Below are 26415 nucleotides of genomic sequence, written 5' to 3' on the forward strand. Positions count from 1 at the left end.
TTTCTCAAGTATTTTTTGAAACTGTGACCTCTGTTCCCACATACTAATAATGATTATGGTCCAGATAGTCTTAGTTATGTATCACACAGAAATGTGTCTCATATCTGATGAGACGATCAGCAGTCACTCCAGCCACTGTTAAGATGTCCAGAATATTTTAATGGTGACATCATCTGACATTCTTGACAATCAACTAATCTCTCCCACTGTTTCTGACTGCACTTCAATGACCACTGTATAAAATGAAAGAATTTGTGTGTGTGTGTGTGTGTGTTTTACGTAATGTGGTTCAGTCAATGGCAGCTGTTATTAATAACAGCTGTAATAATAAATCACCTATGCACCAACAAACAACCATTTTTTTGTCCCTTTACAACAAAGCAAGTTATGAAACTCCCTGGCAGATTAAAACTGTGGGCCAGACCGAGACTCGAACTCAGGACCTTTGCCTTTTGCAGGCAAGTGTTCTACTGGCGGAATTAAAGCTGTGCGAATGGGTTGAGAGTCGTGCTTGGGTAGCTCAGATGGTAGAGCACTTGCCCGCGAAAGGCAAGTCTAGGTCTAGCACACAGTTTTAATTTGCCAGGAAGTTTCATATCAGTGCACACACTGCTGCAGAGTGAAAAATTTCATTCTGGAAAGCGAGGTATGGTACAGGTCATGTAATTGGAACATTGAAAAAATTTGAATGATACCTTGTCACCAATTTCTTGTACTTTGGGGAAATCTGAAGATTTTGATGTAATTTTACATGAACTAATTGTGTAGTAAACGGAACTGTTCTGTTGAAACAAGTACTACAAGAGGTTGAAGATCCTATGTGTCACTCTTCTTTGTCTTCCATACACCACTGCCCAATGGTGGTGGTGGTGGTGGTGGTAGTGGTAGTAGTAGTAATAATAATAATAATAATAATAATAATGTAAAATGATCCAAAGTTGAGCAAAATCAATTCAACCTCTGGCAACAAACCATGAGTATAGTCAAGTGTGTAAAATCAACAAAGTGTGTAACTGTTGGACCCACATTAAGTTATCTACCAACTGAACATTAATGTAGTAATGTGAACACTAGCTTCTTAAAACAAAATTCAACAGATGTACATTGTGGAATGTACAAAGAAAACAGTGAATATAAGCTTTTGATTTGTACTAATTCTGGTGTGTGAAATATAAACGAAGAAGAATTCTTTGTGTGTGTCTTGGGAACAAGCGATAATTTGCTACGGGACAATGACGTTGCTAACTCCAATGTATCTCATCTGATATCAAGCTTCATTGTGTTTCACTCATTGTAATCAGATAATTTTAAATAATCGTGATGCCAACTTTACAGTGTCTTTTCTCATGGAGAAATCATGTAAGTTTGATTTGTGCATGCTCAAGTCTTACAGTGGTTTACATTGTACCATCATTCGTAACTTCAGTGTTCATAGATTTGCCTTCCTTATCTGTAACTGTTGGTTCATTTCACCATCTGCTTTGATTTAAAATATGATTTGCAGTTTACTGATGTGTTAATAACTCATTTGTTGATTTATCAGATGATGCAGTGATTGAGTGATGGTCACACTATTGCAAATGAAATCAAATCAAATCAATTTAGTATTAAAATCGGACCTGCACCTTTTGTAACGTCTGACTTTAATATTAATGCAAATAGTACATTTGGCTCAGAAAGTTAATTTTCATATTTTTAATCATTGGAAAGGTCATCTAAACAAGACTGATCAGGAATAATGATTTCACTTTCTGCATTGCAATGGCTGTAGCTTTAGACATATATGATTTTAACAAAGAATTTAAATGCTAATGCCAGACTGGCATAAGTTCAGAGTTCTGTGTTAAAAATCAATCTCTAAACACGTTTTATCAGTAAGAATCAACATGTTTTGGCAATATTACATTCTCCTGTCCAGTTAATGTTATGAGCATCACAGTTTCACTGACCATTTTTTGCTATTGTTCCTAACCCGTAAGTCGCCAGTCAATATGATGAACTAAACTTAAGGTTTATGCTGCGTCATCTGATACACCATGGATATGTTCAGTCATAGGTTACAGCGAAACACAACTGTCTCACTGATACACATAAATGCAAAACTTTGTCCATCCACAAAAGTAGTAGCAGCAGCATCAAGGTCTGCAAAGTTGACAATATGGCCAGGAGAGTGGTATGCTGACCATCTGCGTAATGTCGAATGGCTGAGGATGACATGGCGGCTGTTTGGTATTCCTTGCACCTTCACTAGCTGGACAAGGAGTTTGTCAGTGGCTATTTGTAATTCCTATGGTGATGTTCACTGGAAATCCAAGTGGACTGAACAGAATGACATTTGTCTAATTTCGAGGTAAATTGGTTTAAATCATGTTCCTTCAACCACAGAAACATTCTGACACTGGGCATTGTCATCTGTCCAGCTGGTAAAATAAACAATTTCTCATTACAGGCTTAGGTAACATGATTTACACTAGGTGGCTGTCTATTACAAGAAACAAAGAAAAAGTAATGCAAACTTTCACGGTTATGTACAGATGATCGACATCTTTTGGCTGCTACTGTTTTCAGCATTAGTCTTCTTTAGATAGGTTCAAGTAACAGCAATAAGTGAAGATCAGTTTAGCCTTGTCCATTCCTTGTTATTTTTTGTCAACTGCTTGGTCATCGAAACATACTGTTTGCCAAGGTCACTAACATATTCTCTTCTTACTCATTCTCTTTGCATCATTAAGTATGTTTTTCTCTTTCAGATTGTTTCACATGATGCAATTAAGTTCGATTCTCGTGATGGGTGGTTTCAATTTGTGTGTCGATGAATTAATGTTTCTACTGCAGAAGGATGTTTAGTGGGAAAGGACAAATTATTAAGTCCTTACTAACCAGGCCCCAAGACAATACATTAAGCAACTACAAGAGACACACAAGAAATTAAAACCAAAATATTTACCAGTTGAGAGAAATCCTTTATTTTTAAAAAATTCTTCAAAATTAATAACAATTTTCGAGGAGGAAAAGCTTTCCTAAGAAAGGGCATGATCTCCACCAACTTCGTTTACTTCCATTTCTGCTGAAGCTTCACTTGGAATATGGCGAAATACCTGCTTATCCCATCCACAGGTATAAAATGATGTGTCCCTTTGATGCCATGCAATACCACGAACAAAGTCCTTGTGACGGTCATCAGAATAGCTGAAATACAAATTAAGTCTTAATATATATTAAACAAAATTTGTGGACCAAATGAGAAGTGTGATAATCAACTGAACCTAGATTATGGAGGAAGAGGGGGGGGGGGGGGGGGGGGGAAAGCTGGCAACAAGAGGGATATGGAACAGGCAGTAAGACAGAAGGCACATCACTCAGACGCCAGGCCAAGAGGATGAGGGGAGACAAAGTTGAAAGGGGAGCAGTGATATGTAACTGATCTGCATGTCCAACCACAGCTATCTGAGAGCTGGAAAAAGAACCTCAAGCTTCAGTTTTTGCCTAACTATAAATGGCAGCCAAACAGTGTCACTATAATGCAAAGAAATTCTCCAACACATCTATAACACCAGAATTTACAGATTCTCTCCTCCTAAAGGTAATTACCAGACATTCATTGTGTCTCCTTGTAATTTTAATTTAAGATTCTACAGGTGTGGAGTAGCCATGTGAACTTACACCAAATACAAGACTAATGTAATTTACAGTGATTAAAATTGTGAACTGTGTCATTAAAACTTAGTTGTGGATCATTAAAATTACAACACGCGTGTTTAAAATAGACACACAGCTTCATCTGGGAAAAGCAAAGCCTTTCTTCACTACTCACTCCAGAAGTCTCTGAAGCATCCACTTTAATGGCAGAGCTGAAGCTAGGGAGTTGATAGATCAGTAAATCATATAGTCATTCAAAATAATCTACAATGTTATCCTCACTGTGTCAATTAGACTTAATATTGACTATGGAGAAAGGAACATTTAAATCATTCTCTTCCAAGCCCTTACTGTCATGGACCTAAGGGCTGGAGTGTTCCCTTCTGGTGATACAGACTAACTTTCAATTTGTCAATTACCCCTGATTGCACAGTAACAAGTCACTCCACTGGGAATGAGGTAGCCTCTTACAGATTTCTGTTGTCTTTTGATACAGTGTATTAGTGACATGAATAATACCCCCCAATGAACCACGGACCTTACCGTTGGTGGGGAGGCTTGCGTGCCTCAGCGATACAGATAGCCATACTGTAGGTGCAACCACAATGGAGGGGTATCTGTTAGGAGGCCAGACAAATTTGTGTTTCCTGAAGAGGGCAGCAGTCTTTTTCAGTAGTTGCAGGGGCAACAGCCTGTATGATTGACTGACCTGGCCTTGTAACACTAACCAAAATTGTGATTTGAGACTTTCTCGGCGTATTCCATTCGTGAAATCTTCTCGGGTGATCAGCCGAGTAAAGGCGTCGTCTTCTCGCAACGTTGATCTTGATGGGTACGAAACCCTTCGATACGTTGCGAGAAGACGACGCCTTTACTCGGCTGATCACCCGAGAAGATTTCACGAACTAACCAAAATTGTCTTGCTGTGCTAGTACTGCGAATGGCTGAAAGCAAGGGGAAACTACAGCCATAATTTTTCCCGAGGGCATGCAGCTTTACTGTATGGTTAAATGATGATGGCGTCCTCTTGGGTAAAATATTCCGGAGGTAAAATAGTCCCCGATTTCGATCTCCGGGTGGGGACTGCTCAGGAGGACGTCATTACCAGGAGAAAGAAAACTGGCATTCTACGGATTGGAGCGAGGAATGTCAGATCCCTTAATCGGGCAGGTAGGTTAGAAAATTTAAAAAGGGAAATGGATAGGTTAAAGTTAGGTACAGTGGGAATTAGTGAAGTTTGGTGGCAGGAAGAACAAGACTTCTGGTCAGGTGAATACAGAGTTACAAATACAAAATCAAATAGGGGTAATGGAGGAGTAGGTTTAATAATTAATAAAAAAAGTAGGAATGCGGGTAAGCTACTACAAACAGCATAGTGAACGCATTATTGTGGCCAAGAAATACGAAGCCCATGCCTACCACAGTAGTACAAGTTTATGTGTCAACTATCAAAGCTAACACTTGGTTCAAGAACCATGCAAGAAGCTTGTATTTATGGAAGAAGCCTGAGATAGGTCTCAGACAGATTATATAATGGCAAGACAGATTCAGGAACCAGGTTTTAAATTGTAAGACATTTCCAGGGACAGATGTGGAATCTGACCACAATCTAACATGAACTTTAGATTAAAACTGAAGAAACTGCAAAAAGGTGGGAATTTAAGGAGATGGGACCTGGATAAACTGACTAAACCAGAGGTTGTACAGAGTTTCAAGCAGAGCATTAGGGAACAATTAACAATAATGGGGGAAAGAAACACAGTAGAAGAGGAATGGGTAGCTTTGAGAGATGAAATAGTGAAGGCAGCAGAGGATCAAGTAGGTAGAGAGACATATTTAATTTAATTGATGAAAGGAGAAAATATAAAAATGCAGTAAATGAAGCAGGAAGAAAGGAATACTAATGTCTCAAAAATGAGATCAACAGGAAGTGCAAAATGGCTAAGCAGGGATGGCTAGAGGACAAATGTAAGGATGTAGAGGCATATATCACTAGGGGTAAGATAGATACTACCTACAGGAAAATTAGAGAGACCTTTGGAGAAAAGAGAACCACTTGTACGGATATCAAGAGCACAGATGGAAACCCAGTTGTAACCAAAGAAGGGAAAACAGAAAGGTGGAAGGAGTACATAGAGGGTCTATACAAGGGCGATGTACTTGAGGACAATATTATGGAAATGGAAGAGGATATAGATGAAGATGAAATGGGAGATATAATACTGAGTGAAGAGTGTGACAGAGCACTGAAAGACCTAAGTCAAAAGAAGGCCCCAGCAGTAGACAACATTCCATTAAAACTACTGATAGCCTTGGGAGAGCCAGCCCTGACAAAACTCTACCATCTAGTGGGCAAGATGTATGAGACAGATGAAATACCCTCAGACTTCAAGAAGAATATAATAATTCCAATCCCAAAGAAAGCAGGTGTTTAAAGATGTGAAAATTACCGAACTATCAGTTTAATAAGCCACAGCTGCAAAATACTAACACAAATTCTTTACAGACAATTGGAAAAACTGGTAGAAGCTGACCTCGAGGAAGATCAGTTTGGATTACATAGAAATATTGGAACACGTGAGGCAATATTGACCCTACAACTTATTTTAGAAGATGGATTAAGGAAAGGCAAACCTACGTTTATAGTATTTGTAGACTTAGAGAAAGCTTTTGACAATGTTGACTGGAATACTCTCTTTCAAATTCTTAAGGCGGCAGGGGTAAAATATAGAGAGCGAAAGGCAGAAACCAGATGGCAGTTATACGAGTTGAGGGGCATGAAAGGGAAGCAGAGGTTGAGAAGGGAGTGAGACAGGGTTGTAGCCTATCCCCGATGCTATTCAATCTGTATATTGAGCTAGAGTAAAGGAAACAAAAAAAAAATGGAGTAGGAATTAAAATCCATGGAGAATAAATAAAAATTTTGAGGTTTGCCAATGACACTGTAATTCTGTCAGAGACAGCAAAGGACCTGGAAGAGCAGCTGAACAGAATGGACAGTGTCTTGAAAGGAGGATATAAGATGAACATCAACAAAAGCAAAACGAGGTTAATGGAATGTAGTCGAATTAAGTCTGGTGATGCTGAGGGAATTAGATTAGGAAATGAGACACTTAAAGTAGTAAAGGAGTTTTGCTATCTGGGGAGCAAAATAACTGATGATGGTCGAAGTAAAGAGGATATAAAATGTAGACTAGCAATGGCAAGGAAAGCGTTTCTGAAGAAGAGAAGTTTGTTAATATAGAGTAGAGTGTTAAGTGTCACTAAGTCGTTTCTGAAAGTATTTGTATGGAGTGTAGCCATCTATGGAAGTGAAACATGGACGATAAATAGTTTAGACAAGAAGAGAATAGAAGCTTTCGAAATGTGGTGATACAGAAGAGTGCTGAAGATTAGATGGGTGGATCACATAACTAATGACGAGGTACTGAATAGAATTGGGGAGAAGAGAAACTCGTGGCACAACTTGAGTAGAAGAAGGGAACTGTTGGTAGGACATGTTCTGAGGCATCAAGGGATCACCAATTTAGTACTGGAGGGCAGCATGGAAGGTCAAAATCGTAGAGGGAGACCAAGAGATGAATACACTTAGTATATTCAGAAGGATGTAGGTTGCAGTAGGTGCTGGGAGATGAAGACCACAACAACAACAATGATTAATCATGTCAGAGATTGTGTTTGTGATCAAATCTAGCTAATTGGTAGTAATGTGTCCAGTTCACTCTGAAGCACCTATTCCGAATGCTCTCTTTCAGGTTATCTACCTAGTGAAAAATTTATCAACGCAGTACTATCAGCAGGGGCAGCAGGTGATATCAATGGCCACGAATGGCTCTGTACCTTCTTCAAAATGTATTGCTTGACCTCTGGAAGGTAGATTTCTTCAGACACTATGACCCCTGTGGCATTTCGTGCTACAACCTCAAAGCACAATGTGCGTATTAAAATTCCAATAAAGTACGAATGGCAGAGTGTTGCTTAATGAGGTCTTACAAAATCCTCCTCATTAAATAGATGATGATATGGGGAAAAAAACCAGTCATACAGTGATATTCAGTGAGCTATAGGTGACATCCGTACGGGTAACTTTATCCTAGTTGACAGTGAATGGAATGGAATAGGCAAGAGGCACATGTTACTTATGAGTAACATCATACAACACTTAACCTGTCACCACCAAGGTGATCTTTCCTGTTGAGTGCACCGTCTCTTAGGCCAGTTGTGTTGGTGGTTTTCCAAGTCTCCTGTAAACTCAAGCAAAGTGCTTTTAGTGTACTCAGATTTGAAGTTCCTACCTGTGAGTTCTGAACCCGTTCATGTCCCACTGAAATACACTTTCTTTTCCTCTTTCTCTCAGTCTGCGAGATGCAGCAAGTGATTGGACAAACAATGTTTCCTTCACAACCAGACAAAGAACATGCTGAGCTATCTGGGTTGTATTTTGATTCTTAGGTCTTGGTCAGATTTTTGATGAACTTTTCTCTTCACTTTTTACTGTGACAAAGATTTGTAAGAAGTCAATTACAACTTAAGAAAACCCATAAAGACTGGAGTGAACAGCATGAGGTCAAATAGTGGAGTGCCAAATATGAAGAAGACAAACAAGAGGAAAACTAACAACGGAGATGGCACAGCTTTGTCACAGCACAACTAGCTTTATAGCATGACCAAGAGCACTTGCTGTCCAGCAAGATTGGCAAGGTACTGTGGCACAGTGAGGCCATCATTGCATCACAGAGCAACACTGGCGTTTGTAGGTGCAGCAGTGCTGTCTAGTGGATGGATCAAGTTCCATACCCTCCAGCAGGCTTTCAGTATCATCGTGCTTTGATACCACCTCTGTAATGGACATGTAGGGTCGAAAGTGTCCTCCATGATGCATGGGAGAATGAACTGGTGGCATGGTTGGTATTCCATCACATTGGCCCACTGACTGGTATGAGGAACTGGGAGCTGTGGTTCCTGGGACTGTGGGACCAGGAGACTGAGAAGTTTGCAGTTGTCTCCCATGATGGAGACGTTTGCTGCTTGAACATCTGCATAATATGCTTTGCTTTGTAATTAGAGGAATGGGTGAAATGGCAACCCAAAAAGGTATTTCATGTTGTTAGAGGCATAGAATTGTTTGAAAGCTGTCACCATGAATGGTTCGGGGAAGCCCTTCAATGGACAGAACCAGGGTGCTCGAATAACTGAGCATCTGCCTTGACGCCTGTAAGAACATCAGACCGTGGGAGAGGCATGCCCAGGTCCAGATCTGTGGACTGGTGTTCTTTGAAAAGCACACAGCCCAACTGTGGAATGTGCAGTGCACGACTTGCCACAAGAGACTGTCACACACACACACACACACACACACACACACACACACACACACACACACACACACACACAGAGAGAGAGAGAGGGAGAGAGAGGGAGAGGGAGAGAGAGGGAGAGGGAGAGAGAGTGTGCGTGTGCAGTGCGATTCATGGAGCCGAAATTAGAAACCAGTACAAAGTCAGTTTATTCTGTGTCTGAATGTCAAAGGTGTATACGTGGACGAGGAAAAAAATTCCACATTTTTCCCAGTTCAAAATGCACTTTTTCTATGTTAAGTGACAGTATACTTTCCCTCAGAACTGTAAAACATATAAATGCTTCGAATGGTTAAGGTTTTATACACTAGTGTAGAACTTTCCGGTGCTGAAAAGAATGTTTTGGAAAAATTTTTGATGTACAGCAAGAGGTACACTGGATATTTTCATATTATGAAAATATAAATTCGAATCACTACTGACAGCCTTGGGAGAGCCAGTCCTGACAAAAATATACCATCTGGTGAGCAAGATGTATGAGACAGGCGAAATGCCCTCAGACTTCAAGAAGAATATAATAATATCAATCCCAAAGAAAGCAGGTGTTGACAGATGTGAAAATTACCACACTATCAGTTTAATAAGTCACAGCTGCAAAATACAAATGCAAATTCTTTACAGACGAATGGAAAAACTGGTAGAAGCTGACCTCGGGAAAGATCAGTTTGGATTCCGTAGAAATATTGGAACATGTGAGGCAATACTGACCCTACGACTTATCTTAGAAAATAGATTAAGGAAAGGCAAACCTATGTTTCTAGCATTTGTAGACATAGAGAAAGTTTTTGACAATGTTGACTGGAACACTCTCTTTCAAATACTGAAGGTGGCAGGGGCAAAATACAGGGAGCGAAAGGCTATTTACAATTTGTACAGAAAGCAGATGGCAGTTATAAGAGTCGAGGGGTATGAAAGGGAAGCATTGGTTGGGAAGGGAGTGAGACAGGGTTGTAGCCTATCCCCTATGTTATTCAATCTGTATATTGCGCAAGCAATAAAGGAAACAAAAGAAAAGTTCGGAGTAGGTATTAAAGTCCATGGAGAAGAAATAAAAACTTTGAGGTTTGCCGATGACATTCTAATTCTGTCAGAGACAGCAAAGGACTTTGAAGAGCAGTTGAACGGAATGGACAATGTCTTGAAAGGAGGATATAAGATGAACATCAACAAAAGCAAAATGAGGTTAATGGAATGTAGTTTAATTAAGTTGGGTGATGCTGTGATTTCACCAACCGACGATAGCACATATTCAGAGCACATGATGTAGTCAGCCAATAGCAACATCATTGTTAAGTCGTGCAAACACAGAGATAGGAAAAGTTAATGGTTGAAATTAATACACATAGTGTAGCTACAAGAAAAGCTAAGCTTTCTTATATAATATTGGTCTTTTTGAAGGTTTTACACTTTACGATATATCACACAGATGTGCCAGTAAAATTTTAAATAATAACATATATGTATGATCTGATCTGGTTTCTGAATTATTCTAAGTGGCTGGTCCTCAAAGCGTTAAGTTTTAAACGAGAGTCAAAACTGTGCAAATTAGGAAATTCATTGTACATTCTCACAGGTAACGCAATTCATCTTGCGTAAAAGGAAATTTATTTTTAAAGTAATGCGCTTTGAACCACCATTCACAATATTTTGTTTCAGCAGTTGCCAGAGTGTGCCAGAAAACGGGCACTACAGCACATGTGTAGCTACAATGATGCAGGAAGCCCATGTGTTTGTACATATGTACATATGTATGTATGTATGTATGTATGTATGTTGCATGAAGAGCTCTTACATTATGGTGTAACAGAAATGAAACACCAGAGCATACGCCAAGATCATTGGAATTTTATAAACCATATTAAAATACGAATTGCACTTTAAGCTGAATTACGCATGTCCAGATTCACAATGAAGTAGGCCCCAACCTGATACTAAGCTTTTCAGTGTGGTTTTTTGGATGCAAATTTTCTTGGAGTACCACTACTATATTATCTCAGGTTTAGTTCTTTACTATGGCATAATGCCATGCGTGCGAGAAGATGAAAACATGCACTTTAAATTCAGCAGACAATTGAAACCAGCCAATAGCGTGGAATGAAATACTTTGTTTCAAATAGATTAACTGTCTCTGCAGAAGAAATTAATAAAAGCTAAATTTCTTTAGCAAACTGAGAAAATATCTTCTTTGTTCTGCAAAGAGATTAATGCTAGACTCCCAAAAACACAGAAACACAATAAAATCCAAAAACTGAAACTAAAAACATGTTTTAACCTTCTGTAATTAGGTGACTATTTTATTCACTTAATAGCCCACAGCCACAGAAATCTCTTTTGTTTTCATTTGTCATGAAAGCTGTAAACGAAGAGGTAACAGCAAAAACACTAAATGTAAACACAGGCCACGTGGAGACTACTCCCCTTCTCATTACAACTCAGATTGTTCTGCACCTGCACAAATCTGGCAACATGGGCTCACCAGAAAAATTTCTCAGGTACCATCTGACTGCTTGTTGCTACTGCTGGTACAACTAAAAGCCACACTTCAAGCAGCCATAAATAGGAGAAGGTACTGCTCATACATGACTCAACAGCGCATGCGCCCACTGGCAACTGCTCAAACGAACATAATGTACACAGTTGTAATATCAGCTCATCGGAAGCAGTTTACTGATATGAAGTATTGTACAGTCTTCGTCCTGAAGCCATTGACATGTTCTTGTTAGCAGACACCTGTGTGTGCACTGTGTTTTGCTGTCTTAAATGACATTTCCTTTGCAACTTAAGTTCCCCCCCCCCCCCCTCATTTATGTTTTACTGCTGTAGTCATATTCTGCAGTAGCAGAGTATAATAAAATTCTTTGTTAGGGTATCAGTTCTTACCAATCAAATAAATAAAAAAATAAAAAAAGAGAAGAAAAAAAGAAAAATCCCTGAAATTCTAGAAACTTTCCAGGTTTCTCTATTTTCTCCCAGATGAAACAATTCCCAGATTTCCCAGTTGTCCAGGGACAAACACCCTACTATGTGGAAACATGAGATTTCCTGTGGGTCAAAGGCCAGATTGGGTCCCGCAGCTTAGTGAGTTGGAGTGTCAGTATGTTGTGAAGTGGGTTTGTATTTTATGATTTAATTGTAAGAGCTGTGGAAAAGCACTCATCACAGATCGTTGACTGTCAATTCTGGAACAATGGCGTGCTATCCAAATAGCCAACCAGTGGCGTGTGGTCTGTAATTAATATAAACTTAGCCCCGAATAGGTCAACATGGAACTTCCTAATGGTAAAGACAACCACTAACGCTTCCTTTTCTATCTGCAAGGAGATCTTTCGAGTGGGGTGTCAGCGCCTTTGACGCACAGGCAACTGGTTGCTCAGTAATGCAACACTGCACCAATGCCATATGGGGAGGCATCCGCAGTCAAAACGAGTGGGTGCTGGTGTTATGGTGGAAAGGGCATAAGGCATGGTGCTAGGTGCAGCACCCATTTCAACTATAGCCATCCACCTGTACTGAACACCTTTTTCCACAACTGGTTTAGCAGATGCACGATTTAGTCCACTTCTCAAGGTAAAAATGTGACCAAATAAGAAGACGTCTATTAGTTGCCTCTTAAGACAGGTAAGACGGCCACGGGTCTATTCTAGCCACCACCCACCCTCACCCCTGACAATGCATGGGGGATAGTGACTGGTATGTCTCCCATTTTAACCTATTTCTGGATTAAATTAGTGAGGTTCAAGCTCAAATGGAAAATTACCAACAATCTTTCTTCCTTTAGACTGTATGTGATTGGAACAGGAAAGCGGGCAGGGTAAAGGGGGTTGGGTGTATGCGTGTAGTGATACACAAAATACTCTCCTCCACACAGGATAAGGTAGTTTGCAAAGTACAGATGTTATCTAGTATTTTCTAATGTTACTACTTCTTGAAAACTGGCCTCAATTTGTTCCGTAAAGAATTATAGTTTTGTTAATGTAAGGCTATCACCACCTTTTCTATGTCATAGTAGACATTGAGAAAACAGTTTAGGTCAAATTCCTCACACTTTCACCTTATTATTCCATGTAGTGGTCAGAGACGACAATGTCAAAGGGCTATAAATCTCTGAATCACAATTACTAGCTATGTCTGCTGAGGTCAGGTCAGTACAGCCATTTGTTTGTAAAACTTTTATCTGTTTCATTAGTAATCGTCTTCTCTGGTGTCACTATGATCAAAGGCTTTCCCCAAAGGAGCACCCAGCCACAGCTACAGTCATCCAGCCAAGTAGTCATTCCCTAGAGTCCCAGGAATTACGAGCATCAACTCCACACAGCTCAATCATTATAAGTAGATACCTGCATCATCATCATGGGGTACACTAAGACCTCTCCACATCAGACTGGCTACAGAGTTGCCTCTCTCTCTCTCTCTCTCTCTCTCTCTCTCTCTCTCTCTCTCTCTGCATGCAAGCGTGCCCACACGAACGAGATGTGCTGGACTGAAAGTGTCCTTCCAGATGACATACTGCTGTAAAATTTAGATAAATAATGGGTCAAACCCTAGAGTGGGAAAAAAAGAAGTTGCAATGACAAAATTTAACGAAAATGACGTCCTGATACTAGTTGTATTGTCAATATGGGAGCCAGCCTAAGGTGAGCCTCTGTATCATTCTCTCTTATATCAAGCAGGTGGTAACACGAGCTTGTTCTAACCCTCGTCTCATGAGGGAAGCATGTGCAGGATAGTAAGAGATTAAACTTGCAGTATGGAAATAGCAATTGAACTGTTAAGTGTTCTGGGTTTCGTGTTTATCACATCTATGCTCAAAACATGATTTCTGAACGAACTGTGTGGGGGTGAGGGAGGAGGGAGGGATAGACAGGGGGAAAGAAAGGGTGGAGAGGGGATTGTGGCATGAGAAAAGAAGAAATGCCAACATGTCTTAGAAAAACAGTCCCACAAATGAGTTTTGAGCACCCTGGGGGAGGGGGGAATCAGTTCAATTATCCATACGAAAACACACAAATGTCACAGAACAGTCCACAGGGTAATCGCAAGTTCTTATTTAACACAGGGCTCAATACTTAAGCATTCCCAATGGGTACCAAGAATCAGCATTACAATAATTGACTTATCTGTCAACAAATATGATGGGGTAGGTAAGATATTACATAGCATACCATACTTATTTCCAGTTCTTATGTGTGGTTCTTATGGAAGTCTAAATAAACTACACAGCTCCTCACAGAACCATTATATATGTATATTGCACCTCCAAGGGACAATGGTTCTGAATATTTTAAAAACATCTTAATTTTTATAATCTCTTCCTTTCACAGCCAAAAATCATTTTTAAATAACTCGTCAAAATTAGATACAGATAATCATTTCCATCATTTGTAGACGAAATACAGATTTCACAATTCTTATCCCTGAATTATAATCACATGTTCATACTTCCCAATACAAACAGGAGAACTAAATGGTAAGAAATGCTGCTTATAAAGCTATGTTCACCGAAAAAAGCTACAAATAACTATGCCAAAGAGATACAATTACTTTGTGGAAGAATTCTTATAAGAAACTAATCAGCTAGAAAATCTATCATTAACTTCATTTAAAGCTAAAATACTCCTCCCTAATTTGTAGTTTGCACTGAATTAAGAAATCTCAACTGATCAAACTCGTCATAAATTTAATAAAACAGAACACCAAAATTCCGTGAAGATACTTACATTTCTGTTGCTGTGTCGCTCTTAAAGTCGAATACTTTTACTTCTGTACTTTCAGCACAGGCTGCCAACAGATCATGGCTGTTATGAAAAAAAGAAAATCTGAATTTTTGATCAGAGGCAACTTATGATTACATAAAAAGAAATCTTCACTAATGGGGCATTGTGAATAAAACTGAAAAGATTGGTGAATTCTGATATGTTTTTACTTCTATGTATTCACTATTTTGAATATTATAAGATACAACAAACACAGATTAAACTATATAAGCTACTGCATTGCTGTCTTTGTATAAAAGACACACACACACACACACACACACACACACACACACACACACACACACACACACACACACACACACAAGGTAACTCACATTCAGCTTCTTATTCTGTGCAGCAAACACTATTTCCCCCAGCTCTTCGACAAATCCATTACCACACACCTGGTTTGTTTCAGTAAATCTAGTCTTAAGTTTTAGATTTTAGTTAACCTCAAACCGGGTAGCTCTTACAAGAGCTAGGGTCTTTGTGTGTTTCATTTCTTTGGTGCATTCTGTTGCTGAAATGTATTTTTCTTCAGTTGATGAATTAACCATTTTACACTGCTTCTTGAAACACCAACTAACGGGAGCACCGTTCTAGACAATGCATACATTTCGCCTCTTTCCGTCTCTTCAGTCTTGGGCATTATCAGAAACAACAGTAGATATATAGATGAATAGTGCCATCTTCACCTTCTTTCTTATTGTAGAAAGGGCATAACTCATGGAATCTTTTAGATATCTCAGAGTTCTTTTGAGAATTTGGCATTTTTTGGGGTAGCGGTAGGGGATGGTCTTCCGTGAAACAACTCCCACAGATTGCTGCCCACTCTGTCTACCAAATCATTTATGTAAATCATTTATGTATATAGAGACAACAGTGGTCCTATCACATTTCCCCCTCCCCCCCCCCCCCCCCAGGCACTCCAACAATCCCGTTGTGTTCATCAGAGACAAGGGTATAATCAGGAGTGCCCCAGGGAAGTGTGATTAGACTGCTGCTGTTCTCTAATACATAAATGATTTGGCAGGCAGGGTGGGCAGCAATCTGCAGATGTTTGCTGACGATGCTGTGGTGTACTGTATGTTGAAGTTTAGTGACTGTAGGAAGATACAAGACAGACAAAATTTTTAGTTGGTGTGGTGAATGGCAGCTAGCTCTAAATGTGGAAAACTTTAGTTAATGTGGATGAGTAGGGATACAGTATTACCGGTGTTCTGCTTGACACAGTCAAGTCATTTAAATATCTGGGCATAATGTTACAAAGTGATATGAAATGGAACAAGCACGTGAGAACTGGGTACGGAAGGCGAATGATCGACTTCGATCTACTGGAAGGACTTTAGAAAACAGTGGTTCACCTGTAAGGGAGACAGTGTGAGTGTGAGTGTGTGAGACACTGGTCTAACCTATTCTTAAGTGCTGCTCAAGTGTTTGGGATCCATACCAGGTGGGACTGAAGGAAGAGATTGAAGCAATCCAATTCAGAGGCGGGCTGCTAGATTTCTTAGCGGTGGGTTCAAAAAATATGTATGTGTTATGGAGATGCCTCAGGAACTCAAATGGTAATCCCTGGAGGGAAAGCAATGTCCTTTTTGAGAATCACTATTGAGAAAATTTAGAGAATCGGCATTTGAAGTTGACTGCCAAACGATTCTACTGCAGCCTACATACACTGTGCATAAGGACCACAAAGATAAGAGAAATTAGGGCCTGTGAAGAGGCATACAGACACTGTTTTTCATACCGCTCTATTTGCGAGTGGAACAGGAAAGGAAATGAGTAACAGATGTACAGGGGACCCCTGTCACGCACTGTATGGTGGCTTGGAGTCTCTATGCAGATGTCTGGTTTTACTTTCAAAATGCAACAGGTAAGGAAATTAAATATTTTCATCCTCTTGATTTTCTTTGCTATTATTCCGCTTTGGAACTAAAGGAGTCTTGTGACCTTGCAGTCAGTTATACCAATTTCCTCCTCCACACGCTGTTCTTGATACAGAAATATTCCATCCTCTGTCTTCACTATTTGTATCTCTATGTATGCATCTATATTTTCTACCACAGACACTTAAATTTTTCTTCAGTATGTTTTCAGTTTTCTTCAATTCTTTTGCTATTATGATTCTCAACATGCTTAGCTACACAAATTTCTTTTGTTAAATATTTAAATATGTGCTGATCTGATTGATTGAATCTGTCCAGCACCTAGGAAATCTTCCAGTTTTATTCCATCTAAATGGAGTTCATGTACAGAGGTATATTCAAAACAATTTTTCCAACTTCTTTGTCTTCTTCTGGTATCTTCATGAAAAACACTACATCAAACACTCCTACGGAAATTTTTCTCCACTCCAGAGAAAAAAAAAAACAGTCTTCATCAACAGATATCTATTACTGGCCTGAATAATTCCTTGAAATCCACATCTCTTCTTATTGACAACCTGACAACCAGCCTCGCCTTACATCAATCACCATCTCTGATTTTAAAGGCCATTTGCTTGTCATTCTCTCTTTCCTATTGCCTCCTTTGGATTTGCCAGCCTCCACACTTTTATCCCGTTTTCTTTATATGGACCATTACCACATTCTCATATTGAAGTAATGATGTTCCATAATCATATTTTAAAGGTTTCTTCAAATTTGATCTATCCCTAAAATTGTATTTTCTTTCTTTATTGCATCCTCTGCCTTATTAACTTATTTCTCCTGTTTCTTTATTTTCATTTTCATTTACTTGATTGTAGTATCGTTTGATACTTCAGCAATAACAAAATTTTTCTGTACAGTTTCTTTGTCACACTCTTCAAATTCAACATCTCCACCTGCTTTCTTCTTTCCGCATCAAACAGTCTGCAACCATTTAGAACATAATCAACAACAATGTACGATTTACTTCTTTCATCTACATGGAAGATGATAAAGAAACTAGTACACCTGCCTAATATCGTGTAAGATCTCCACATGCATGCAGAAGTGTTGCAACACGACGTGGCATGGTTCTACTGTCTCAAGTAGTGCTGAGGGGACTTTACACCACGAATCCTGCAGGGTTGTCCATAAATCCGTAGGAGTATGAGAGAGTGGACATCTCTTCTAAACAGCACATTGCAAGGCATCCCAGATATGTTCAATAATGTTCATGTCTGAGGAGTTTGATTGCCAGTGGAAAGGTTTAAACTTAGTGTTCCTGAAGCCACTCTGTTGCAACTCTGGACACGTGGGGAGTCACATTCTCCTGCTGGAATTGTCCAAGCCTGTCAGAATCCAAAATGGACATGAATGGGTGCAGTTGATCACACAGGATGTTTGCGTACGTGTCACCCGTCAGAGTCTTATCTAGACTTACCAGGTGTTCCATATCTCTCCAACTGCACACGCCCCTCACCATTAGGGGATATAAGCTCAGCTGCAATTTTTGCGAAGAACCTTTTACCAACCTCCCAATAAAGATGATACAGTTGCTGAAAGGTTAAAAAAAGAAACTTGAGTCTGATTTCAAACACGTACCCGACTCATACAATAATAGTTGGTGGTGACTAATTTACCATCAATATGTCGGCGAAAATACATGTTTAATTCCAGAGTTAATGGATAAAATATCATCTGAAACTGTGCTAAACACGTTCTATGAAAATTATTTCGGAGCAGTTAGTTCATGAGCCCACGCGAATAGTAAAGGGTTGTGGAAACACACTTCACAACAAATAATCCTGAGTTAATAACGAGCATCAAAACTGATTCAGGGATTAGTGAACGCAGGGTTGTCGTAGCGAGACTGAATATTGTAATCCCCAAATCCTTGAAAAATAAGCGAAAAATATACTATTCAAAAAAGCAGATAAAAATTCACTTGACGCCTTCCTGAGTGACAATCTCCACTCATTCCAAATTAATAATATAAGTGGCTTAAATTCAATGAAATAGCATCGGCAGCAATTGAGATTTATACCAAATAAATTAACAAATGATGGAGCTGATCCTCCTTTGTACACAAAACAAGTTAGAACACTGTTGCAGAAACAACGAAACAAACGCGCGAAATTTAAACAGACGTAAAATCCCCAAGACTGGCGATCTTTTACAGAAGCTCGAAATTAGGGCGGACTTCAATGCGAGATGCTTATCACAGTTTTCACAATGAAACTGTCTCGAAACCTGGCAGAAAATCCAAAGAGATTCTGATCGTATGTGAAGTATGTTAGCGGCAAGAAACAATCAATGTCTTCTCTGCGCGATAGCAATGGAGATACTATCGAAGAGTGCTGCCAAAGCACAGTTACTAAACACCGCCTTCCGAAATGCCTTCACAAAATTCCAGAATCCAAATCAAGAACAGCTGCCAACATGAGTAACGCAGAAGTAAATATCCTCGCAGTAGTGAAGCAACTCAAGTCACTTAATAAAAGCAAGTCTTCTGGTCCAGACTAAAAACCAATTAGGTTCCTTTCGTAGTATGCTGATGCATTAGCTCCACACTTATCATATGCAACCATTCGCCCGACGAAAGATCCGTACCCAAAGACTGGAAAGTTGCACAGGTCACACCAATATCCAGGAAAGGTAGTAGGAGTAATCCACTAAATTACAGACCCATATGGTTAACATCAATATCCAGCAGGATTTTGAACATATACTGTGTTCAAACATTATGAATTACCTCGAAGAAAACGGTCTACTGACACACAGTCAACATGGGTTTAGAAAACAACATTCCTGTGAAACACAACTAGCTTTTTATTCACATGAAGTGTTGAGTGCCATTGACAAGGGATTTCAGATCGATTCCGTATTTCTGGATTTCCGGAAGGCTTTTGACACTGTACCACACAAGCGGCTCATAGTGAAATTGTGTGCTTATGGAATATCATCTCAGTTATGTGACTGGATTTCTGTCAGAGAGGTCACAGTTCGTAGTAACTGACAAAGTCATCGAGTGAAACAGAAGTGATTTCTGGTGTTCCCCAAGGTAGTGTTATAGGCCCTTTGCTGTTCCTTATATTTGGGAGACAATCTGAGCAGCAGTCTTCGGTTGTTTGCAGATTACGCTGTCATTTATCGACTAATAAAGTCATCAGAAGATCAAGACAAACTGAAAAACTATTTAGAAAAGACATCTGAATGGTGTAAAAAGGAACTTGTTGAACTTCAGTTACATGATAAATCAGTCTAATCTAAAAGCCGTAAATTCAACTAAATACCTAGGTATTACAATTACAGACAACTTAAATTGGAAGGAACACACAGAAAGTGTTGTGGGGAAGGCTAACCAAAGACTGCGTCTTATTGGGACACTTATAAAGGCGTTTTTTGTTGCGATGGAATCTTCTCACGAATTTCCAATCATCAACTTTCTCCTCTGAATGTGAAAATATTTTGTTGACACTGACCTACACAGGGAGGAATGATCACCACAATAAAATAAGGGAAATCAGAGCACGTACGAGAAGATACAGGTATTCATTCTTTCCACGTGCTATATGAGATTGGAATAATAGAGAATTATTAAGGTTGTTCGATGAACCCTCTGCCAGGCACTTAAATGTGATTTGCAGAGTATCCATGTAGATGTAGATTAAAGAGTCTCCACCAGCTTGAATAGTCCCCTGCTGACATTCAGGTCCACTGATTCATTAGGTTGTCTCCATACCCATACCCGTCAATTCGCTTGAAATAACTTAAAATGAAACTTGTCCGACCAGGCAACGTGTTTCCAGTCAACAACACTTCAATGTTGGTGTTGACGAGCCCACACGAGGCATCAAACATTGTGTCTTGCAGTGATCGAAGGTACATCGGTGGGCCTTCGGCTCCGAAACCCCCCATCGATGATGTTTCGTTGAATGGTTCACACGTTGACATTTGTTAATGGCCCAGAATTTAAATCTGCAGCAATTTGTGGAAGGGTTGCACTTCTGTCATGTTGAACGATTCTTCAGTTGTTTGTCCCATTCCTGTATGATCTTTTTCCGGCCACATCGATGTCCGAGATGTGACTTTTTACCGGATTCGTGATAATCACGGTACACTCGTAAATGGTCAAATGGGAAAATCCCCACTTTATCACTACCTCGGAGATGCTATGTCCCAACACTCGTGCACCGACTATAACACCAAGTTCAAACTCACTCAAATCTTGATAACCTGCCATTGTAGCAGCAGAACCAATCTAACAACTGCACCAGGAACTTTTCTTACATAAGCGTTGCCGGCCGCAATGCTGTATCCTGCCTGTTCACAAATCTCTGTATTTGAATATGAATGCCTATTCCAGTTCCTTTGGCGCTTGTGTAGTTTCTGGAAATGTTCTTTCATCTAGTTTCTAGAAGTGGTCTAAATTTTTGGCAAAAACTCAAGACACAACAGTTTTAATTCTTGACAGACCTGGCCTCCCACTGTTCTGTAGGTTTACTTTGATAGCTGAGCTATCGAATAAATGTGTAGCTGTGTGCACTACTTCTCCCCGTAGCTCTCTGGTCAGTTTGCTGACCACAATCATAGCTCTGGCCTTGTTCATTATCAGATTTAGTCTACTTTCTTTTTTAGTTTAAGAACTATAGTACATTCCCTTTCCTTCACAACTATTCTTAAACTCATGACTTGTGTATTCACCACCTACATCATCATCATGTCTTCTTTTTGACACAGTGATTTTTCCACTTTCTAACACTTTCTTATGAACACTATAGCCACTGACATACATCTTACAAGATTTGCTACACAAAAATGAATGAAATCATTTAATACTGTCGTGTAGAATCTGCATCCACTAAATGTTAGGGGGATCTCCCCACAGATATCACCATCTATTATTTCAAGTGGTCTTGTTGCTCTTTCTCTCACAGCAGGAAATGGCTCTCTTGAAAGCTTAGCTCTCACACAAGTTTCACACAGTGTTTCTGTCGAACTTAAACTATTTGGATCTCCATCACACATTCTCTTGGTGGAGCACAGTTTGTGCCATTCTCATCCTTCACTTGTCAGTAGTGATTGCACTCCTGGTTTAATTTTCACATTTTATCCTTTTAAAATGTCGTATATTTATAGACGTGAAAGGAATATTTACTAAAAACAATTATGCAATATTTTTCAATAATGTCTGTGTAAGACATCAGATTTTTACTTAGTTAAGCAACAAACATTACACCCTTGAGAACACAGTTTTCACTTGCGAAATTTCCTGTTGTCACTATTTTCACTGATTTTCCTTGCTCGGCAACTTTCATGACATTATCATAGTCCTTCATATTTGTTAACTTGCCCACTTCTTTTCCGAATTCTATTTCATTCATATCCAATAAATGTAGTGACTCCCCTCTTGTCCCATTCGGTGACAGGATTTTGTTTGGCGCTTTCTAATGCTTCACTAAGAGTGCTAATTTTGGGTTGTCTCTGTCATTAAAATAACAAATTTATTCATGGTTTGTCCTTTTGAAGAGAGGACAGTGTTTGAAAGGCCTTTGTTTTGATACCTGAATTTTATTTTTAAAGTACCACATCTTCTGTGGTCATTTTTATTGTACACATAGCAAATTCTTCCTTCTCATGCTTCTAGCAAAATTTCGACATCCATTCACAATTAGGTCCTTTCTTTTATTTTTATTAGAATGGACATCAAAGGCAATATTCTCTTGCTGATTATTACTTTTTAATTGTTTCTCTTCTCCAACGAGCCCTGCAATTAAATTTTCAATAGTCTTCTCACTACTGGGTGACTAATTCTATGCAGGAGAAAAATATTTGAATTCGTTAAAACAGACCATGTATTTTTGGCTCAACTTGGCTGGCCTGCTTTTGCCTTTATGTTCTGTTAACATAAACGGGTATTGTTCAGGGGGAGGGGAGGGGGGAGGATGGGGAAGTATATTGGACATGAATTATTTACTGCCTTGAAACTCACGACAACAGATTTGATCATCACAGCAATTCTGAACCAAAACTTGAAAAGTCTGTGGCAGAAAATAAGTATGTGGGTACGTGTGAATGTCTCATAAGGAATCAAGTGTCTGAATAAAACATGGAGTGTCTATAATAAAACAAAAACCAAAGAACAGCACAGCTGCACCAAGACAACACAGTACTCTTAGCAGTCTAACATCACACTAATTAGCTTCCGTGCTGCACTTGCTCTGTGCACAACCCAGAACATAAGCTTGTCCATATGTGCTGCAAAACGGCTGGCCACTGGGATAGCAGATATTGCTGAAGTAGTCATTATGTCAGCCCCTCAGTGGAAGTGGAGCGTCGGTGTCCAGGATGTGTGGGGAAGCATACTCTGTGTCCAGAGTGAGTCATCTGTGCTGGTAGTTGAGGTTGTGCTTGCAGCAACAAACTGGTTGTCTGTACTGGAGGCAACAGCTGCCCCAGATTGGCTGTGGAAGGTCCTGCACTGTGGAGCAGGAATGCTGGCTTCACCTGTGATGAAGCAAGCTGGGATAATTTTAATTTCTATCTTGTTTTGCCATCTGCCTCTAAATTCATTCTCTTCTTCTTCTTCAATTTTAACTAATCACCACTAACATATGTGAATATAATCTGCATTTTCATAATAGAGAAAGGTTGACCCTCAGTTTTAAAGATTATAAAAACACATCTAATTTTTTGCTTAGTTTTATGTATGTAATTGATTTTCTAATTTATTTTGACTATTCCTAGTCAGTAACTTTTGTTATAGGGTGAAATCAGTAATTTTTTGCAACAAATTCTCTTGTTGACATATAAACAAATATAAATTCTGTAATAATTCTAAACATTTAGAAGATGAAATGCTAATATTGTTAAAGTACCTATTTGGCTCTATTCGAAAATATGTTAGCAAAACCAGCCTTGAATTAATTCCAAAGTAATTAACAGTTTTGTCAAAAGTATTGTTTGTGTAATGATATTTGCTAATTTCACGATTTAAACAAATAATTTGGCCCAACTCTTGCAGTAGAAGAAACTGTTAAAAAGACGTAATTTTTCAACGTATTCAGTTGATTTAATGAGTTAAATTTTAGTTGTAACTCCTGTAAATTAAACTCTGAACATTGTGTAGTTTCAGCACCTATTATTGTGATTATATAATAGAGGGAAACATTCCACGTGGCAACCCACAGTTGCTTCATCAGGAAAGAGGGAGGGAGAGGGAGAGGGAGAGGGAGAGGGAGAGGGAAAGGGAAAGGGAAAGACGAGGTTGCGAAAGCTTGAATTTGGTGCACACGCGCGCGCGCGTCCTTATGCACACAGTTTTAATATGCCAGGAAGTTTCATATCAGCGCACACTCCGCTGCAGAGTGAAAAATCTCATTCTACCTGTAAGGTGTCTAATGTTGCCTTCACTCCTGCCATGCATAGCATGAGATGTGTGCACATTTCCAAGTCATGGAGTATGCAAAAATAAGGTGTATCATGTTGAGAAGCTTGCAATGGATGAGCTCATGCTATATGTTCATGAAGCTGGCACAAGAGTTCCATTTGGTCCTGTTGGATACAGAGAGTGTTTGTATCAACAAATTTACTCTACGTCTGTTCTGTACGCTGTCCTTATGCCCAAGAGAATGAATGACAAGGCAGTTGTCCTAGACATGTCAATACATAATTGCTGCTTCAAAAAATGGTGCCAAGGTTCCAGCATCCCATTACTGGCCAGGTGGCAGTTCATAGCCTTGTGATGCTCATACCCGCAAAACTTGGCAAGATAACTGGACGGTTCTGATTCAAATTGTCATCTCCAATCAATAGTGATATACTGAGGACAACTGAACCTAGCTAACAAGGTAGAGGCAGAAGCAGAGGCTAGTTCAGCTGTAATATTATCTAGGGGAACTGCTTCTGGCCAGTATGTATACCAACCAATAATTGTGGATAGATATCTGTTGCCGTTTAAGGGCAGCAGTGAACCACAACAACAAAGATGAGAGACTGAAGGTCGGTCATACTCCTGGATGACATAAATCGTGATTGTGATCAAATGCTTGCTTGGGGAATGCTAGTAAAGGGAACGGACGAGGTCATCCTTTGGAGACGCCGTAGTATAGTTTCACCTCTGTCCCAGGAATGTCAAACAACTGCAGCTGATGAACTGGCATCATCTACGAGTGCATGAAGTTCATCACCAGCTTGCTGTGCCTGCATCAGTACTGTGAAATCTATATGGCTTGTCACACAGCTGACGCACGATAAGCAGTCTGCTACAGTATTGTCTAAGGCAGATACGTGATTAATATCTCTGCAAAACTGGGTGACAAACTCCAGTCAGTTGAACAAGAGTGAGGGGTCAAGTTGTGCTGTTCCATCTGAATGCATGGATCAAGGGCTTACAATGAGTAAATATAGTAAACACCCAAGCCTTAATCTGTGGGCGGAAGTGTTTAACAGCTTCATATACTGCCAACAACTTTCATGGATGAAGTGCTCCATTTCGATAGTGATAGCTTCCTTGAAAAGAAAGCTAACACCTGCCAGGCACTTCACTTCATGTACTGTTGACACGCTGTGGCAGTAAGTTTGACTCATATCAACAACCAAAGCTAAGAGCTATGTAGATTCAGATGTGCAAGCAGTGTTTCATTAGCAATATTCTGTTTGATTTTGTCAAAGATGGTGTTCATCTCCTCTGTCCACTGTATCAGACAACTGTCTTTCCTCTTTGCTCCTGCGAGCGCTGGTGTCAGCAGTTCCTGCAATTCGGCAGTGAGCAGCAAGTGACAGCCATAGATATTTAACATACCTAAGAATCTGCATAATTCTTTCATGGAAGAGGACTATGACATGTGCATTATGGCACCTACTATTGCTATTCGAGGCAGGGAACCGGCTGACGTGATCTAGTGCCCCAAGAAAGGTGATTTCCGGCAGTCTGAAAACTGCCCTTGGCAGTGTTAAAGACAACACTGTAGTTTTCCAGGTGACTAATACCCTCTTGCCAGTGTTTGTAGTGTTGCTCCTTGTCAGCTCAGAACACTAGCACATCATATAGATACGTGAAGCATAATGGAAGGTCTTTGAGGATCAAATCTACAAAACTGTCAAGTCTGTGCCACAGTACTCAGCCAAAATGTCACTAACATGGCCTTAAAAAGTCCAAAAGGCCTGAAGGAAGTGTGATCAGTAGCACAAGGTCAACGACATAAAGTCAGTTCGCAATAAAAATATTTCTCTTACTGATAAATCAGATATATGTACAGTATTTAACAAGCATTTTCTGAGCATTGCTGGTGAATTAAATAAAAATTTAGTTTCTACAGGGAATGATATAACTTTCTTGGCAAATGCCTTTCCGAGATGTCTGAAATACTCCTCTGTGATACATAAAAGAGGGAGATTGAGTCAATAATTAAATCACTAAGACTAAGAACTCTCATGGTTATAATGGAGTGTCTAGCAGAATATTAAAGTACTGTGCTGAACACATTAGCCCTGTATTTAGCAATATCTGTAATTTTTTCCTTTAGGAATGGTCAGTTTCCTGAACAATTAAAGTACTCAGTAGTAAATCCACTTTATAAAAAGGGAGAAAGGGACAATGTTGACAATTTTAGACCTATTTCTATGCAATCAGTGTTTGCAAAAGTTATTCAAAAGGCTGTGTATGTAAGGATAATTGATCATTTTATATCACGTGATTTGCTATCAAATGTACAGTTCGGCTTTTGAAGTTGTCAAACACCTGAAAATGCT

General features: G+C 39.5%; 1 protein-coding gene across 1 annotated transcript in view; it reads right to left on the minus strand.

Annotated features, from left to right (window-relative positions):
- Positions 1 to 2942: 2942 nt before the first annotated feature.
- LOC126481505 (methylosome protein 50-like) overlaps positions 2943 to 26415 on the minus strand; it is a 43634-nt gene continuing 20161 nt past the window's right edge. Inside the window, exons 6-7 of the mRNA XM_050105299.1 lie at positions 14714 to 14791; positions 2943 to 3189 (exon numbers count right to left, since the gene is read on the minus strand). Of these exons, the coding sequence (XP_049961256.1) occupies positions 3021 to 3189; positions 14714 to 14791 (247 nt within the window). The 3' untranslated portion in view covers positions 2943 to 3020. The remainder of the gene's footprint in view (positions 3190 to 14713; positions 14792 to 26415) is intronic.

The sequence above is a fragment of the Schistocerca serialis genome, chromosome 5 (assembly GCF_023864345.2).
Source record: "Schistocerca serialis cubense isolate TAMUIC-IGC-003099 chromosome 5, iqSchSeri2.2, whole genome shotgun sequence".
NCBI lineage: Eukaryota > Metazoa > Arthropoda > Insecta > Orthoptera > Acrididae > Schistocerca > Schistocerca serialis.